The sequence below is a fragment of the Polyergus mexicanus genome, unplaced genomic scaffold (assembly GCF_030449975.1).
Source record: "Polyergus mexicanus isolate NDT 795.1 unplaced genomic scaffold, iyPolMexi1.0 SCAF_11, whole genome shotgun sequence".
Taxonomy (NCBI): domain Eukaryota; kingdom Metazoa; phylum Arthropoda; class Insecta; order Hymenoptera; family Formicidae; genus Polyergus; species Polyergus mexicanus.
In genome coordinates this window covers 4,073,956-4,094,495 of record NW_027223331.1, presented here as the reverse complement: position 1 = coordinate 4,094,495, position 20,540 = coordinate 4,073,956, and the positions used below count along the sequence as shown (strand labels likewise).

Below are 20,540 nucleotides of genomic sequence, written 5' to 3'. Positions count from 1 at the left end.
TCGCAGCTTCGGTTTTCTTTAGACAGAATAATCCAGTTGCTTTTATTAATCGCTTTGTTCGTGTCACTTCTACATATCGCATGAAAAAAGCATAAATGAGAATGCATAAGGTAGGAAGTATACGACAGATAACTTGCGCGGTTGTAAGGATAACAAACGATCCTGTAAATCATTCGGTTAAGAACCGCTAATGACCGACATTACTCGCGCCAGGTCAGTTCTTCCAGCTCGCAACGTCATTCATTCGAAAAGTCTTGCAAATCTGAAACGAGTCTGCTAAATTCGGTTATAAATGTGGCGGTATAATTAAATTTGCTGATTAAATGGTTGATCGACCCTTCTCCTTACTCGCCTCAGCGGTCGATCTTGATAACACAATGAGAACTCGAATCCTGAAAAATGCGTCTTGATTAGTTTATTCTCGATTGAGATGTTTTTTAATCGATATCAAATTGTATGTCGAAGCTCGGTTCATCTTGGAGAAAGTAATACCTTATTTAAATACAAGTGCAGCTTTTAAAATTATAATAAATAAATAATAAATATTTTTAATAAAAATTTAGAGAGTTTTGTGAATTAAATTTTAGCAAGAGATACGATAAAGGAGGATTTTTAGGCTTTGCATAATACTGAATGATCAATTTCATTTTAATAGAATTTTAATTTGGGAGGAATTTATAAAGATATTTAGAACGATATGTTAAAAGTTGTAAAAAGATATAATTTGAAATTATTATTTTATGTTATATCTCAATTTTTGTTAATTGCAGTATTACGTTAATAGATTGTAAAACACAGGGTATAAATTTATATTTGACTATATTCTAATGTACAGCATTTGTATATCATTCTTTATTTACATCGCAATTAAATCTATATTTCACAACGATATCGTCAGTTATTTTGTACAATATAATTTAATACAAATTCGCTAATGATCTGTCTCTGAAAACTTTTATATGCATTTGTCGCGTCTAAAAACTGTAACCGATAATTATGTGTTCGGTTAATTACGCACGTCGTTTTGAGAAGGTATCGATTAGTATGCGACTAGTAATATTACGTTTCCGAGATCCGCATCGATGATGTAGGATTTTATTATAGTATATAACTGATTATATCACGGAATTTATAGTACATCTGTTACAATGATATTTGTACGATTTGTGATATCGTCGTGATAATTCGACGAAGAAACCATAGGACAATTCTTTCTGCCGTCTAATCATCCAAGTCCGTCAACACGTTTAGGTGACAAATTATGGCGAGTGGTCGTCTACGTTGACCCGCTTCATTTTCGTTATTCGAGCGAATAACATGCTTGAAAGTAAATGAACTCGGGAACAACATCTCATTTGTATGTCTGTCTCTTTTATCTTCCTGTTTTTCATTCTTCTATTATTTCTGTCGTTTACACTGACTCTTGCGTATTATTACTTCTCGTCCGACTTAGTCCAACGTGAGAAGCAACTTAAACGAATGAAAACTACGTGCTGATTATTGTGATTGATCAAGATTTAATTCTTTTGATAAAAATTTAGTTTGGCTTGTAATTATGCGATATCGACAGTACTCAAGTTGCATACTGAAATTATTACTGTGCAGTATACAATTCGACGTTGAATCGATATCGCTCGGTAATGGAATTGAATATTTAATTCGATGATATTGGTTCAGCTACCATCGATTGTCGTTTATCTAGTCATGTTAGCGGCGTAATAACGTCGTATAAAAGTTGAAACGTTGTCATATGCCCTGTAAAGTGTACCTCGCTACATATAAGTGCTAGTAACGTGGACGATCGCTAGCTAAGTAATTACACTGGATTACATTGGATATAAGCTCGGTACACGCAATAGAGTGGAAAGATACATTTTAAATGACGAATTTTACAATAGATAGATCTGTAACTTGTTAACTAACGCGCAACATAGATTAATTGTCAACATATATCAATTTATAGATCAATTAATGCTGATTGTAATTCTATCAAAAGCCGCAACATTTGTCATGCGAGCAATAAACCGTTATATGCTTTTGATTATTCATAGCAATCATTTTTAAACATTGGCAGACTATCATGAGGCACATTACGAAAGTCATTTATCATTATGATTCGTACCTCTTGCGCATATTCATACATGATATAAACAAAAAGACAAAGAAGTTTTTTAATATTTACTCTAAAAATAAAAAATGTTAGATGAAATATATAAATATACATAACGATTTATATCTCTTTCTTTTCTTTCTATTATTCGAGATAAATACTTGAACACAAAAAAAACTGCCGCTATAATTATTAAATGTGAATATAATTAATCGATACTGTTAATGTCCTTATTAAAATACCATGTGTAATTATTAGATATATTTATAGCCATACTTTTTTCTTTTGTTTGTGTATACATAAATAGATTTCATATATAGAAGAATAATTATACTAGATATCTGAAAAAAAAAAAAAAATAAATAAAATAAAATAAAATGATTAAAATAAAAATTAATAAAAAATTACAAAAAATTTCCTAAATAAATTTCAATTTTATTACGTTACAGTACCGGATCATATACGACCACGTGTGCACAGTCTACCGGAAAAAGCATATAATCCCAGAGCCAGCGATGACCTGTACAGACTCAGAGCTTTCAGTATCACTCACAAGGGTGTCGTAAATCGGGGTGATTCTATCATTTCCAGACGCAGCAGAAGCAACACTTCCGTTAATAGTAGCAGGTGAGTTGCTAGACCGATACTCTCTATGATGTTGAGATGCGCGAACGGAATAAATTAATGTTAAATTATTTTACTCGCTCGCCGTGCTCACATCTATGCGTTTGGTTTGCGTGGTACATAAATTGGGTATTTATGTAGCTCGAAATATGCGAACATATAACATGCGATGGATGAGTGCATCTTTACGGCGAGCTGCAGGAAGGTATTGCCAGGAGATACATTAGCGCGTAAAATGTATCATGTACTCTCGATATAGGTATATAAGTTTGTGCTATATTATTTTGCGGAAGATAAATATTATTAGAAGAATTGTTATATTGAGACTGCTCTTAATTATAAATTGTAGCTATGAAAAGAATCCCACTTCCCTTTTATCCATTTAAATATTTAATATCCCTAAGCTTTAAAACTCAATTAAATAATGATCTCAATTTTCTCTTTTCTTCACATAAAGTGCAATATTATATAAATATTGTATGATACATATATGTTTAGTTGCATACATATATTTATCGTATAAAGTTTCAAGAGAATTTATAAGAGAAGAGTTTCAAAAGAGAATTTTTTTCTGAATTTTTAAATGTAAAATTTATTCATATATTTAAGTATATTTACTAACTATTATTGTTGTAAGATAAGCCCGTTTGCTTATAAGTAGGATTTAGAGAAAATTTATTCGACAATGAAAATTTAACGTTTAGACAATTTGCTTTAACATTTTATATTATAAGGATAATATTATTTTATCCTTTTTCTGACTCGTTCTGTATTTTACAATATGAGATCCGCTACAAATCTTGGCAAGATCGATACGCACATACTTAAATTCGCCGCGTATATATAATAAATGTTTTTTCGGATATAAGAAAATCAAATATTAATACCAAAAACCGACCACTTCTCTTGTCTCTATGTCAATATTTATTCTGGGAGTTGGACGAAACGAAATGTCTCACTCGTTTCGCATGCTATTCCGAGCGTGAAAAAAGGAGAGAAATCGACATAGGGTATGAGACAGAAAAGTGATGAGACAGAAAAGAGCTCTACAGTGTGTCGATAAAGGATCGAACTGAAGACACCGTAATCTCAAATACGTGATATTACCTTTATAAAATATTTTGTCGCTAATATTTCTTACCCTTAAAATTCTTCTACTATCGCTCTCTCTCTCTCTCTCTCTCTCTCTCTCTCTCTCTTTCTTTCTTTTTAATTTTTTTGTTGTTTCAATGCTATCAGTTTGAAGAAGCACACAAGCGAAACAAAGGTAAAAAAAATTCTTTGCGAGTTCACATTGAGGGGATTTAATACTACGACTTGTTGGAAGTTGTTAGGTCGGCCTAATTCCTTTTTTTTTGCCTTAAGAAAACGATGGATCAATGAAGTTTTCCCATGTCTTTTAATGCCATAGCAACAGTGTACGAATTGCCTCAGAGAGTGCGTATTTTATATAATCATCATAACTTTATCTTACTTTTGAAACTACATTAAGGATTTTTATCGTTAAAATATCAGTTATTATATTAATAACTAAAAAACTTTTGGTTATATAATGTCAATTTATTATCAATTTTACAAGTTATTTTGTAATGACATATTAATATACTCATTTTCGTCATAAATTATCTGCATCGTTATAAGAACTTCAACAAACTTAAGAAAGGCGGATTAAATAAGCAGATTGCTATCTCTACGATTAATTTTTTATTTAGCTTCAATCGCTCCACTTTAACGCGCGTATCAATTTACTTCTTATTTCCCGAATACACTTAGCAACGTTTCTCATAATAAATTTCTGGTACACTCAAATTTTAATGTCTCCCCACTTAGGAAATTAAACGAAGCGAGTTGTAAACTACTTTACGAGGTTACGCGGAAATTGCAAATAGAGTTCAACGTTTTGCAACTAGATTATTTTTGTTCGCGAATTGTATCGGAAACGAAATAACTCTCATAAGTAAAGTGATCAGAAACGCGCTCCCGTGAATTAAAAATTTTTTTACACATAGTGGGGCATTGGACAATATTAATAGGTATGTCGCCTGGGAACTCGAAATCGATGATAGTGAAGATTATGAGAATATATTTTTTATTCTATATATATTGTAAATACTTTTTTATTATTTTTATTTTAATAATTACAATTAAAAAAGATATATATATATATATATTTTTTTTAATTGCTTAATTTTATAGAAACATTCAATATACACGGATGCATATATAGAGCTGATTTTTAAGTTATAACAAAAAAGTTAATTCCTCGATTAATTTCTTTCTTAGGAGGCTCATACATCTATATATTTTGGAGAAATATTCATGTTCTTATGAAAATGGACTGCGACCTCTGAGATTTCGAGTGAACTATGAAATGTAGAGTGATATAGTTACGAATTTATAAAAGACTTATGCTTAAAAAAAAAAAAATAATAGCAATATCGGCAACAAGAGCAAAAATATATAAGATTAAATAACGATCGCGATATGTTTTTGGAACTGTGGCAAAAAACGCGATTGTTATTTAATCTTATATATTTTTGGTTGCGCTTGTTGTCGATATCGTTATTATTTCTTTTTTTTTGGAAGCATAAGTCTTCTATAAATTCGTAACTATGAAATGTAGGGTGATATTGTTGTGATAAAATTTCAACAAGTAATCTGGCATAAATATCCCTCACAAGAACATATAATCCACCTTCGATTTCCGCGATAAGAAAAACAAAAATAGATGCACGCGCAGACGGATATTTATTGTAAAACAATATTTTAGCACGCCGATAAAGCTATGATAAAGAATCTTTGATAAATAGTCTTTATATGAACAAAGTCAATAATTTCTTTGCGTTCTTCTATTTGCAATTAAGCGAAAATATTTGTCTTTTATTTCTATCGTTTGTTCTTGAACCGACGAATAAATTTTCAAATGAAAGCTTTGTACTGCTTGAATATTTCTTGAAAATCGATTTCATCTTTGTCTCTTTTATCGATATATTTTACTTCTATTATATACTTGTCTAAACAAGAATCTTGTCTATGATGAAAGATGATGGATTGTTTGAGTTCATTCTGGAATAAGCGATAGATATCATGTCAGCGAGATTCCTTTGACATTCAGGATGAAATCATCCTTCTCAAAGTTATATTTACAGTATGGTAAATCTGAAAGTTTATCATGTTTTGACTAAAAGACTGTAGGCATCAAAGAAAATCGCAATATTCGCTCGAAAAGAGAAACTTTTTTCCAAATATATCTTTAGATATATAGTCCTGGGTTTCTTAGAATGCGAAAAAGATAACTTGTGACGAAGTTAACTAAGATATATTAAGCTTTGGGAGGATTTTTTTTTCCTAGAAGGATCCTATTCGCATTAATTTAAAGTGAATATTGCTTTGCAAAGGTCATTCCGTTTCTGTCAACCAAATATTCGGACACATAAAAGAGAACCTTCTACGTCAAATAACGAGTCACCGACGATATATGATTTATTTCTTTCCATCCAAGATTTCTGAATGGACATTGGATGATTGTCTGGTTGATGTATGTGTGTGACCTGCTTTTGCGAGGATTCCTGTAAACGATCCATCTCGGTTAAATCAGGGTCACACTTTTGTGATCGAGTATATTAAAATGCGACAGAAATGATTCAAGTAAAATATATATTTTAATGATTCTTAATACTATAAATCCTATAAATACTATAAAAGTTTGCACGCAATAAATGACTTGGCATTCCGTTTTATAAAATATAAATTAGATAAGTTTAATGCGAGAAGAGGCTGCTTGAAAATTCTATCATTGTTTAATGTTTGTAGCAGCTATTTTTCGTAAGGAATAAATATGTGAAATAATATAATTATAGATTCATAAAAAAATTGCGGTTACTCGAACATCAAATATTAATTCACTATATAATACGATAAATATCGCATTGATTAAAGAAGCATCTCTTTCTGTAAGTTTTTAGGGGGATTTTCAGAGTTTTAAATCAATCGCGGGAAACGGAAGTCAACTCGCTATAAGACGCGGAATTAAATGCTTCTTGTGGATCATTCGATCCGTATTCCGCAATCGCTGAAGCATTCGAGAATTCCCATATCCTCCCGAGTATATTTGCTCCATTTGCCTGGGCGACAGGATATTGAAACCACGTTCTGTTACCACCAAGATCCCAATCTCTTCTCTCTTTTTTCCCATATGCGCTTCCCCTCGAGAGACAGTCACTTCTCGTGAATTCTAAAGGCATACGTTATACTGAACTTAGTGCGATACTAAAACTTTCATCGTCGTTTATTGCGTGTCCTGCAGGGCGTTGGAAGCGCTATTTGATCTTAGAGGGTGCCATCCCTGCCCGATAGCTCTTTTTTATCGCTTATCCTAACGTACTCGATATCCGCCTTTCCTCAAATCATATTTCCTTTTCTCTACACAGTTCTTTCTGTCACTGTCGGGCCGTAGACGTACACGTGTCAGCTCGGTTTTATATTGCCAAAGAACACAAAGAATGAAAGAAAGAAAAGAAACGATATGAAAAAGTTGTGATTCATTTTAATAGCATATGGTAAAAGCTATTCGAAGACTACCTTCTTTTTGGATCTTTTTAACATTAGTTTCGTGCTGACTAATGTCACAGAGCTTATTGCATTTATGATAAATTATAACTAGAATTGCCTCATCTTATTGATATATTGTATATACTAGTTTTGTATTATAGCTAAAAATCTAAGAAATACGAAAATGGAAATATTCTTTTTCAATTTTTAATCTCCATTTAAATACGCGTAGATTTTCAAAATATACGAAAATTCTAAATTTATATTTATGTCAATCTGTATTAATTATATATATGTTAACTTATTTATGAATACGTACTTTTGATAAATTAGAAAATGAACGATTTTTTCTACAGTAATTTTAGTCTACACGATACGGTTAGCTAGAGAGAGAAAGAATTAATTAATTATAAACTATGTAATTAAAGTAAGAAAGGGTCAGTGAACAAACACGCTAACGTAATGTCTTAAAAATTTAATTATACAAAGATAAATGAGTAGTCACATATGTCAAGCCCTCTTACTTGAAAGATTGACAGCGATGTGTCGATTAGGAAAAAAGAAACCCGAAAGAAAGAAGGAAATGTTGAGTTGCTATTTGGCGGCGAATCACATCGATTGGATGAAGGCCAAAGACTTCCGAGCGTTCCTTCGCGGGCACACATTTTCAATTTCTTCCTCTCCATTCGTCTCCTCTGACTCGCGTGGTATTTCTTCGCGTCGTCTCGTCGCATAGCGAGACTTGCGACGAACTCGTTATTTCGGTGCACAACCCTGCACAAGTGAACGCCTTGACCCGTCAATTCGATTCTCCCATTTCCGTTCGATTATCGATCGTAGATCCTCGTGGTAGAAATTGGAGAAGAGGTTACAAAATTCCGTCGTTAATTTTCTTTCGTAGCTTATGTGATTTCGAGTAATTTATCATTTCTGATACGACGTGAATATTTTTCTTGCAGAAGGAATAGCGTAATCGAATCGAGTAGCGTCCGAAGATGAATTTTCAAACACGATGAATCAAATCGAATCGAATCTTATCGTGTTTCTAGCTTTTCCCCGCGTGATGTCTTTTTTATTAAGAGGATTTACATTACTTTAATCACACTAATCGCTATACTCGACCGATTCCTCGTACTCCACCGATTGATGTGATCTATTGGATGAGGAAGACACGGATTTAACCGAGGTCGATGACTCTACAATTGACTTCGTCTGGACGCTCTGTACAGATTTTACTGTCGAGACGGATTTCGTTGCCGACGTTACATTCATTGATTGCTCGATGAGGCTGCTGCTCGAATCGTTCACTGAAAGAATACCGCATAATTTTTATACGATTGGATTTAGTACTTTAAAGATTCGCGAATGATTTATTTAAAAGATTGACTCAAACTTTTATTTGTTGAATATATTTTTATTAGATTGCAATATATTAACACAATTAATAGATTTTATGAATGATTCGGTTGATATTATATGAAAATAGAATATAATTGACCGTGTATTTAAAATAATATAAAAATGCATGAGAAGTATATAAAGATAAATAAGTATATGAAATGGAAAGATTACAAATAAATTAATAGACAATATATGTACATTAAAAATATGACTATGGCTAATTGATAAATTAAGAATATATAGCCATAACTATTATTAATAATGCAATAGATTCTACAACACGCACGTGGACTTGTCAAAAATTTAACAAAAATAAAATAGATAGAAATACTATAATATACATCTGCAAGTCGTAAGGACTACGCACGTTACCACTCAAAATAACGATATTTCTCATTTTTATATAAGAACTTGAAACTGCGTATCGTATCTAATAGAAAACTTGTCCGATTCGAGCGTTATTAATTTTCAATCTATTGAAAGTTATCTATTGAAAGCAAAATGCGAAGCGCAAGAGATATTTTTAATTAAAAACGTAATTTTGCGAATCAGTTAAAATATTAATAAATGCAGCTGTAATAATTTCAATAGAACTGAAACGTAAAATCCAATTTATCGTTAGCTCACCTTTCTCAACTTCCATGATGAAGCTTATGGCGCTTTCAATGGGGCTCACGAGGACAATACAATAATGATGCGAACTATCCGAGATTAAATTCACGAATGGTAAGGATGTCGGAGCTTCGGGTTATTCTAAACTGGTAGCATGATGGCGGAGAGGGGAAGTCTATGATCACGTGGCAAGAGATCAACAAGCGGGGGAAACGTGAAAAACTACGATGTGGAATATTCGTGGAATCTCGATCGATGGTAGTTTGCAATGTGGGTGCAATGTTGAGTCAATGCTCTTGTGCATTTTATAATGACGTTTCGCGAATGATCGCTTATAATTTTTTACTTTCCCGGCGATAATTAGAAATAATATTAGGCAGGATAAATTTCGTCTAATATAAAGCAATAGTACACGATAAGAAGATATAATGAAAAAAGGGGGATATTCTTAGAATCCAATTTTAATCTTTTACTAAATCTCTTTTTTTTACTGCCATTATATTATGTATATAATTAATGCCAAAAAATTCCTTTCTCCGCGTATATACTATAAAATTGTATACATAAATTTTTATCGATACATTTTATAATAGTTTCTATATTGTTGTATGAGGTATACAACATATATTTCTTGCATTCTTTTTTACAATATTTTAACATATAAAATATAAAACGTTAATTGTTACTAGAGAAATACGAGATAGTTGTTTCCCTTTTGACCGATCTGCAATCTTTCGAAATGTAATTTATGTTAACACACACGCAGCTTCATTTATTCTTTTATTTTTTATTTACACTAGCATTAGAGTATTCACTTTAATATATGTTTATTCGAGCATCTCGTAAATATATGATTCTCTACTTCTTTTTCGAAACGAGGTTCTCTAATGCAATCTTCATTTTTACGCAACCGTCGAATAAAATAAATAAACGAAAGGTTTTCCGGGAAAATATTACAAATGGACTTTTAGTGAAAATAAATGTTATATAATGTATGGTAAATAATAAATTTAATGAATTTCATAATTTGCATATAGTAATTCGTAACTCTAAAAAATTTCTATACATGTATATTTATATATAATATTGTATAAAATTATTGAAATTATTTTATGTAAAATATTTTATTAAATAAATGAATTTACTTTTCTGTAAAGCTTGAAAATAGCACGATGCTTGTAATTTTTACGAGGAAAGATACCGTGTCATGATAGCACGGATGATGTTTCATACGATGCAAAAAAGAAAAAAAAAAACACAGACAATAACATATCACAACCATGTTTTATTTATGCGACACTGTCGTCAGAAGATATCAAAAGCTTCGGATTTCTAAATTCGACAATTTAATATTACAATTTGAAGCCAACAAAGCATAGTCTATTTTTGTACGGCTCAGGATGTGCTCCCTCGCAAAATCGTCAATACAGTCCCGTCCTACTGCAAACAGTCGCTGTTGTATTATAGAAATATCGTGGGAAGGACATTTGATTATTTCGTGGAGAAACTACCAAGAAAAAAATGATAGAAATCATGGAAAAGTTACGTTTCTCCCATAATAAGAATTTCACAAGAGAAATTGCTTGGACTTTTATAAAAAGCCAACATGTAGGCAATCTCAATGAAATTAGGGTATACTTCATTTATACTTCAACTATAATACTGTGAAATTATTGTGAAAAAATAGAGATTATTTTAACTAATTTTGTAACTAATCACTAATTGTGATTTTTTCATTGACGTATTAATTTGTCTAATAATGGATTTGACAATAGGGCTAAATCTAAATAACGAGACTAAAAGTTTTACTTTTTTTTTTTTTTTTTTTTAATAATAGGAAAGGTTTAAAATGCAACGTACAGTCACAGTAGATGTAAATATATTGTGTATACAATGTACACGTGCCGCGAAAATCACTTCGGTAAACAAGTGCACATGCAGCGACGTTGTTACGCTTTGCGAGAGACGAAAGCTCGCGGATAAGCACGCTTTTGCATTGAATAATGGCGAAAAGTTACGTCGTCGGTCGACAGAATGGAAAGCGACGCGTTAAACGGCCATTACTACAGAAAATCTGCGAGAATTAAACTGCGCTCGAAAGGTTTGCGGATCTATCCCGAATGCCTGAGATATTCTCTTTGCACGATGATGATGCGCTTAAAATTTAACGACATGCAAATGTCGTGCAACGCGACGGGAATTTTTCCCGGAAAATTATGTATGGTTTCGAGATAAAGATAATTTTTTCAATAAAAAGATTCTAACAGGAGAGTTTTTTTTTAATGCATGAAAAAGAGAATGGAATTGTGAAAAATTAAAAATTATATTTTGCGAGTTCTTTTCATCTTGTGATAGGTTTGGTTTGGTGAAAAAGATTAATTTTTAATATTCTTGTAGAGAATAGTTTGTTTGAAGGTAATTGAATCATTCGGTATGCGCGCTTCGTTTATGCGAAATATTCATTTCATTTCTCAAATTGAGTAATTATTTATATTGTGTTTTCTTAGCGCTAGTTAAGAAACGTCACTGATCAATAGTTACAAATGAATCAATAGTCGCAAATGAATCGCTTGTATTTTCTCGTTTTGATTAAATATTTATCGCATTTTAACGCGGTCTTACATTGTGTCTTCTCTTTGTTTGTAGTAAATTATGAAAAAATTAATGAATTATTTGGTTCTGAGACGGCTTCTCAAAATTGCAGTCATCGTCCATTTAAGACTCAAGTGATCATTGATTCGATCGTTTATCTTGCCCAGGAAAGAATGACTCACAGTGCTGTTTCTTGCCAATTCTCTAGACAGAATCTCGCGTAGTGATCGTCATCGATGATTCAGATATTAGCATTCTAAGAGAATAGAGAGAACTTCTAACTTAAGAGAATTTGACATTGTCATGGATTTCATCCAAAATAACGTTACGCAGACGATGAGTTTTGACGCCGGCTGTAGTTGGCCAACGTTGAAAAATATAATAATTACTCAAGTCATTATTTCGACGTCTAACTGTGAATTTTCTCTTGGCGGAATTTACAGGTGACACTAACTGTGAGATAAACTGCTCGGCTTACCACGCCATAGCAATGCTATCTTGGTACTGAAGGTCGTAAATTTATTTATGTCATAAGAATTGGTGAATTATGCCATAATTAAATTAATCTTGCAAGATTGCTGTATAAATTGTTGTAAAGAAATATTGTAATATAACATATACACGTAAACGGTAAGCGGTAGTAAAATCTCAAAATTTTTTCTAACGATATATCGCTGTCTGATGAATTTACAGTAATCTTAGATTTAACGATAAATTTGGCTAATATTAACAGCTTTTGCAATGTTATGTGTATCTAAAAATAAATAATATTTTTAAAGAGAAATGCACGCACATACAATTAACGATTTTATTCATAACTTTTTTGGAGCGCGAAAAAATTGCATATATAATGTAGTCACGTTCACTTTGTCTTGTATCCAACCTCTGGTATGCGAGCATCACCAGGTTCACGAAGTAAGCGAGTACCATCTCGTTAGCGCGTCTCTCAAAATAGTTACGACTTTGTCAGTGCTCGTTGTAAGCTCAGTTTTATTACCGACCGGCTTTTTCATTGTACGGGTGAGATGTAAGCTGAAAGAGAAATATTTTTAACTCAAAAAGCGTTAAAAGGCATTTTTATTATAATCGCCTCCACGAAAAACTATTTCACTGTTCAATCATTTATTATTGATTTCCCTCTTGTGTTGGAATCGTCCATCAACCCTCTTTTTTTCTGCGGATGTAACAATGTATGTATTTTTATATTTTACATATAATTATTTAACAGGCTTCTTTTTCTCACAATTTCGTCGAATAAAAGGAAAATCAGTATTGAGCGTGAAATTATAATTTGACCTCAATCTTACGATAATAAAATTATAAACATGTATCAAAAATTTTCCTTAATTTAGAAACAGAAAATAATTTATTTATATATTTTTTAACAAATACTTTTGCAACACTTACATTTTATATATGTTTTTTGATAAGAAAAAATGTATGATATTAAAGATTTATCTCTAGAAAAGCCTTCTACAAAATTTTACATAATTTATAATATAAGATGATCTTTCTTTGAACAATTAAAGCTGCAAAGAAAACCTGCAACTTCTAGAATCGAAGTTGAAAATTTGGAAACTTAGTATTTAATAAATTATTGGTCATAGAAAATATATTCTGTAGAAATTTAATCCAGGAATTTAATTCAGGATGTAAGATGTGGGATTATATTACATATTAATATGATCTGTCATCGTAAATGGGATTTTTTCTGTCTTCCGAGCAACGATAAAATGAAAGAAATTTTTTGAGCAACTGTTTTATCTTCAAGCTTAATATATTACGCAGATTTTCCGTTCTTGCGGATGCGTTTCCACGTCTCTCCAAATAGACGAGGCAAATATTTGCGTTTGTTTTCTCCTTTTACTTTGCTGTCTTTCTCCCTCTCTCTTTTTCTTACCCTCCACTTTGACATACCCGAGCACACATATGCACAGATATGTTTCCACGTGTGCCAAGCATAACTGCTACGTATTGTTCTTGGCTGAAATACATGTTTGCACCCGATCAGAAAATCCTTCGTGAGCTATGGGTCAGAGTGTATGTAGTACAACGAGAACGGTATTTTAATTGGAACCATAATTAATCTGCCATCTCCGGCAACTTCTAAAAGTCATACTCGTTTTTTCGAAGCGAAATTAACTCTCTGATGATAGAATTGCTTTAAAGAAATGGTGAAGATTCTTTACGTAACGTCATATTAATTATTTGACATTAATAACATAGAATATTTTTTAGAAGATTTTTCTTTACCATTACACATTTCTCCACTTTAAGTATGTGAGTAAAAATTGATAATATTACACAAAGCAACAATGAACAAGTTTTCATGCTATTTCGTATTAAGGATAACGTATCAAAAAAAAAAAAAAAATTAATCCGACACGTGCAATCAATTTGTAATCCGAGTGTGGCAAATATTTCCGCTTTATGATGGAAATTCTGAAAGGTACGCTTCTTTTTTAACCAACGGAAAAATGAAATTATAAAATAATATTTTTCAATATTTGCATCTCGAATTACATACTCTTTCTCGAAAATATGCATTATTTCTGTTTAATATGTGGTATATACCTGACGATGGCAAACTTTCGTGAGACTAGAATTTTTCAAATTTGTTATTTATTAAGTCGTACATTTTTTTCATTAGCTGAAAGAGCTTAAAAATTGTTCAATAAAAGAAAAAGTACTATTGCTCGATATTTTGAAAGATTTTTTTCTGTTATATTTTACTTTCTCACAAAAAAGTGCAGTTTTTATTTTGTGCAACACTTTCGGCACCAATCATTTGTAAAAGCTCAACTCACGCTTGCTTTTTGACGTGGAACATAGATCGCTCTGGACTCGTTACTTTCACGAACCATAGATCAACCGTGCGACCTTTTCGGGTCACAGACATTCGCGATCGTATAATCCATCCAGCCCAGAAGGTTCTATAGTAATAGCCTTTTTGGATCGTACAGCGGTTACGGATCAGCGAGCTTAGCGAGGAAATACGATGGAATTTAACTATGTCGCATATCTCTTTAATTACAGTATCAGGTCACTAATTCTAAATTTCTGCCCGAATAATTTCTTTAAAGTAAATACACTCGCAATAGATTAATATAATTTCCGTAAAAACCGCTTATTTTGAAGTTAACGAAATTTACTGCTGAACTTTAGAATTTGCTTGTAAAAATCGTTAATAGCTTGGTTAAATTTTTTTGAAGCTCCGAAATTTTTATTATATTACGCAAATATTATTTTAATATAAGTAGGGATTGTGTTTATATCGATTGAAATACTCGATAAAAATCTCAGGGTGAGCAAAAAATTCACATTAACTTACTTTACGAACAATGTCTTCAATGTCGTAATGGTTACATTTAATTGGATTTCAAAATCGATCGGTAGATTCCAGGACTTATTTCCACTTTTAACGCTATATTCAATAAATCCGATATTTTGATTTAGTGGCTTCGCTAACAGAAAAACGAATTCTTTTGTTTGGTATTGGAGTCGAAGAGACAATCGTTATTGTAACTATGTTACGCATATATAGCGAAACGAATTCACCGGAATGAAACACATGTGAAAAATTCGTAGGGAGATTTTATTTTACGATGCGCGCGAGAGAGAGAGAGAGAGAGAGAGAGAGAGATATGGAATCGTTACTTCTGATTGTGTAGCGGGATTAATAATAGATGTTCATGCAATCGTGTAATTCGTATTATCAATCATACGCGCTTTTATTTCTTTATATTCGCGTTGGAAAAAAATATGTTGTAATATTATATTTATTAAATGATAAATAATTAATAAAATAGTGTTAAAGTATTATCACGATATTGACATTGATATTTTATAATATTTTATAACAGTTTTTCTCATATACAGATTTGATAATTACAGTGACGGAGTAATAAAAAAATATTTCCGGAACAAAAATTCCATTTTTCTTGACGATTCACTTACTGCGTTTATAGCGAGAAACTCGAGAAGGTTTAATGTATTTGATGATCTTAAAATTTAATTGTGAGAAAAATTAATGTCACAGCTGAGGCAAACGATCGGATCGACGCGAGGCTTGATCAAGAATTTTGCCGAGCAATTTCACACCATTACCCCTCACGCCATTTAGATATTTTGAAGAGTTCTTCTGCAATTGGATTATGAGTTTTATTAATGTTACGATAGAGGTGCATTGATGTGAAGTTGTTGGGAAAAACATCGTTTTTGTGCTCGGAAACAATATTGGATTTTGATTTAATATACATTTGCGGATTATTGAAATATATTATATTTTGTTTTCGAATCTGCGAAATTCCCTTTAATTCTTTCAAGTTATGCGATTCCACATTCTTTTTTTTTTTTAATCCAAAAAGATTATTTCTAACAAAATAGTGAATTGAAAGAGAAGAACACAAAACTATTAAGAATATAAAACTATTTTAAAATTTTTGTATCGCGATACAAAGCTTTATTCTAATTCCGGCGTTGTAACATTAATAATTTAATATTAATTTACAATAATAGTGTTCGTGCGAATAATTTGCTATTGTCTCGAGATAGACTTTTGAAAAAAAGTATTGGAAGATGCATTGACGTAAAGTCGTTAGGAAAATATTGGTTTTTATGCTTTGTCTGAGTTTTCTGTTTAACATTATTCTTTTTATTATTAATTAATTAATTAATTATTTTATACAAATCTTTTCTACAAACTCATTCATTTACAAAAAATAACATCTTATTGTATCTATGAAAAAGATTAATAATGCAAAAAATATGAAAAATAAAAAATTAAAATAAAAGACAATCTCAAAATTATTTCTAGGTTTATATTATTTTGGTTTCAACTTTTCAATATTTATGACATGTATATTATTTTGTAAAAATATGCGCTTTTTTTTCGAAAATAGTATATTAACTGATCTTTCGGGGGAAACACTAAAGAAAATCATGTAAAGCAAACGACTTTGAGATATTATATCATATTTATCTGCTCGGAATAACAGCGGTGATGGAAAGAAGGAACATAGTCTTGTTAGCTTTTGAAGAAATGTGGATATCTTTCGATCTGCCTGCGTGTAAATCGCGTAATTGGATATTGTCGTGGGCAAAAAATACGCTATGGGTAAAAAATAAGGCGCAAGATTTTCTGGGAAATATAGCACAAATTCATCGAGATTTGTAGTCTTGATCTTATATCTGAAAATTAAGTGTAATCTTCGCTTCGAACGGTAAATTCTTAAAAAAGTACTTTCATATTCTTATTGTATTGATTACATTTCAGATATCAATACTTTAATATGTGTTTAAGAGAAGATAAAATTTGTTGTCGTTTGCGGAATAATTTTAGTAATTGAATTAACTATATTATTTTTGCAACGTTTCTTGTGCAAACTTAATATGTAATTGCAAAAGCAAATTATAGTAAATATCTATGTAATGAAACAAGATGTAATTTTAGTACAGTTACATACATCGGGCATTATTCAAATGACGGTTAAATAAACAAGTATTAGCACAGATACTGATATATTTTGGAAAATATATATTTAATTTGACATATATTCTATTATATATCTATATTTTTGTGCAAGTTTATATTAGATTTAAAACGTTAAAATATTTTAATAAATCTCTTTATATTTTCCATTGCGTATATATAGAATAATAAATATGACCGATGTGTATATTTCTATTTTAAATGAGCGATTTAACGAAGAACCATTTTAAGATACTATCGACAAGATCCTTTCGATAACAGATGTCTTTAATTCTATTTCTCTATTTTTACTGCAGACAAGCATATTGTCGAGAATAATCCTGTGTGGAAACTCTAATATAACATCAATCCCGTTTTATTTACGTACTATTGTTTGATTTTAAACATAATGATGGCTCTTGTGTATATTCTTGGATATATGCCGTAACAAGCAAGTGATTTAATGATAAACTGAACCATTGAACCTCTCTTTTCTACAATTTTTCCCTCTTTTTAGTTTATCGCGTAAAATAAAAATTAATAATATTCACAATTGTATAATTGATAACCGATACATATTTATAAAATACATATATCGCACTGATAGTACGCGCAATTAAATTTTCTTGTTAAAATTTTGATCTGATTTGAGAATAACTGTATATCATTTGTGCGCGAGTACGATGCGAGTATTGACATTTGTAATCTGTGAACTTATCAAAGTTAAGCTGCCTCGGCTTATCGACCATTAGGAAACGCCGAAATCCATCGGATTGATATTGTACACTGGCGGACGGGTGAAATGCGATAATTATTATAGCCGAGCTGGTACCAAAGCCGGTGACTAGCTCAAAGTTGTGGTATTGTTCAAACAAGGACGTTATATACATACCTATGTACATAAATGCGTATATACAGTAGTTTATTGCAACAGTATTTGTCGTGCGATCAAATCGATGCTCGGTCGACCATACATAATATTACCTAATAAAGGAATATAATCGTAGAATTTTAAAATAAAAGATTCCTAAAGAAAATTAATATTAAAAATTGACAGCTTTGAACATGACAGCTCTGTTAAAGTATTTTATACTTGTAGAAGATTAATGTAAAGGATTAGACGGTAGTACAGTTAAAATTTCCGAGGGAGAAACTTCTTTCTTTGCAATTCAAAATTGTGGTATTTTTTCGACGGATACAATTTATTTATAATAAACGCAATTTGCATTAGCTATATATGCCTTCAAACATTAATAAACATGTAGATATTAGAGAACGCACGAAGCAGCGTATATATTATTCTGAAAAGATCAAAGAGAATATTGTGACGACTAATTATTTAAATGAAAAATTTGACGGAAATTTAATTATCATTTATGTGTGTTGAAAAGAATACGCATGATCATATTATATATTAATAAAGATTTCTCGTCGACAAATTTTCATAAGATTTAAACGGAAAGGATATGGAAGACAGAAATGTGGAAGACAGGGATGTGGAAAACAGGGAAAAACGAGAATGTGTGTTTTACGTATTCTCGACATGATACAGATAAAAGCAAGAGCAAAATAATACTATGGATCTAAATAATACGATAAGTGAAACATGTAGAGAGATATGAAGATTTGCCATGAGGAAAGGCTTCATATTCTCCATATTCTCAAAATGATTGTTTCATATATAAAAAGAGCTCTACCTGATAAGATTAATATCATTATGAAATGTCATTTATGAGAACATTTACGATTTACGAGAATACGAATGAATTTATTTATTTTTTTTTTTTACGAACGAATAGATATATTAATAGATATTAGAGAAGTAATTTTCTTTGTCATTTCGATAATTTTGCCATTAATAACACTTGTTTGTATTAATATTTCAAATATTTCATTATGATCATCGCGGTTCTTAATATTTCTTTTCTTCTGCTTCTAGAAACAGCAATGTTTCGGGGGAAAGATCACCATTTGAAGGCTCTTGTTGCAGTGGGCAAGACGCTAGCACCGATAGCGATATTGAGGAAACTATTTCAAAGTATAGGGTGATCTTGCTGGGAGACTCCGGTGTGGGAAAGACGGCTTTGGTTTCGCAATTCATGACGAGCGAATACATAAATACGTACGATGCCAGTCTAGGTAAGTCTGTGCACCCTCGCACGTAGAACAATCGCCGTGACATCCTTCAACAACACACGTGGAAACTCAAGATTTTCCATTAAAAGAATTGATTAAATTGCATCTTTGATATAGAATTTTGCACCACGACAATTGACATAATTCCACACGAAGTGTGTCTCAAAAGGATAGTTACGCATTGCAATAATTTCCAACGGTTCTTTTTCTTTTCAATGAACGTAATTGTTTATCAGTGTTTTTAAATTGTCTCTCTTTTTCTAATCTTTTATTATATACCGAGAAAAACAAAGCAAGAAATTTTGAACACTCTATACATTCCATTACAGAAATACACGTATAGTGAAAAATTTCTTTTTTGCTGATAATAATGTTTGATAATGTCATTTTTGTCCTCTCGATGTCTATTGCTGATTCATATTTTTATACTTTGTTTAAGCGCAGACTCGTTGAGCGACAATAGAATCAATCAAATGGGACTTTTGCTATTTAATTAACCTTTTCTGATATAATTAATTAACTTTTAATTAAAACTAACGTGCTTAAAGATATATAGCAAACAATCTCTCGGCAGACACGCTACACTCACTTCTCTGAAAAGCAAAGATATTATAGTTAATAATAACGTAGAAAGAAAAATTCACTTTAAGCTAGCGCCAGACTAGGTACGTATTCGCAATTCGTGATTCGTGAATGATATAAAGAAATCTGATTGGTTGAATTTGACGAATCATCCACCCACACTATTCACGAATAATATAAACGAATCGCGAATACGCGCATAGTCTGGCGCTAGCTTTACTCGCTTTGCGACCACGTTGGATCGCGCAGCTTTGAAACTCGACAGGCATATTGCACGAAGAGGCCAATTCTGCATCTTCACGTAATTCCGGTCACAGCATGTAGCAGCACCCGCTGCAATAATTTCCAGTATACCAACCGGGCTTGCACATAAACGCAATACTGTGCTTCGTATATTCATCCCTTTATGTAATCGCGAACGGTCGCACACGTGCATAAACGTCACGTGTTAAACTGGCGCCA

The 20,540-nt window shown here is 31.6% G+C and overlaps 1 protein-coding gene and 1 long non-coding RNA gene across 3 annotated transcripts in view; one reads left to right on the top strand and one right to left on the bottom strand.

Moving 5' to 3' along the window:
• Positions 1 to 20,540, top strand: part of LOC138937707 (uncharacterized) — a 36,611-nt gene that overhangs the window by 9,877 nt on the left and 6,194 nt on the right. For both annotated transcript variants that reach the window (XM_070304233.1, XM_070304232.1), the window contains exons 4-5: positions 2,560 to 2,737; positions 19,300 to 19,499. In XM_070304233.1, the coding sequence (XP_070160334.1) occupies positions 2,560 to 2,737; positions 19,300 to 19,499 (378 nt within the window). The remainder of the gene's footprint in view (positions 1 to 2,559; positions 2,738 to 19,299; positions 19,500 to 20,540) is intronic.
• On the bottom strand, positions 7,746 to 9,448 carry LOC138937710 (uncharacterized). Its single transcript, XR_011447558.1, has 2 exons — positions 9,314 to 9,448; positions 7,746 to 8,592 (listed from the first exon to the last, which is right to left on the bottom strand). It is a non-coding gene; the product is annotated as an uncharacterized lncRNA (long non-coding RNA).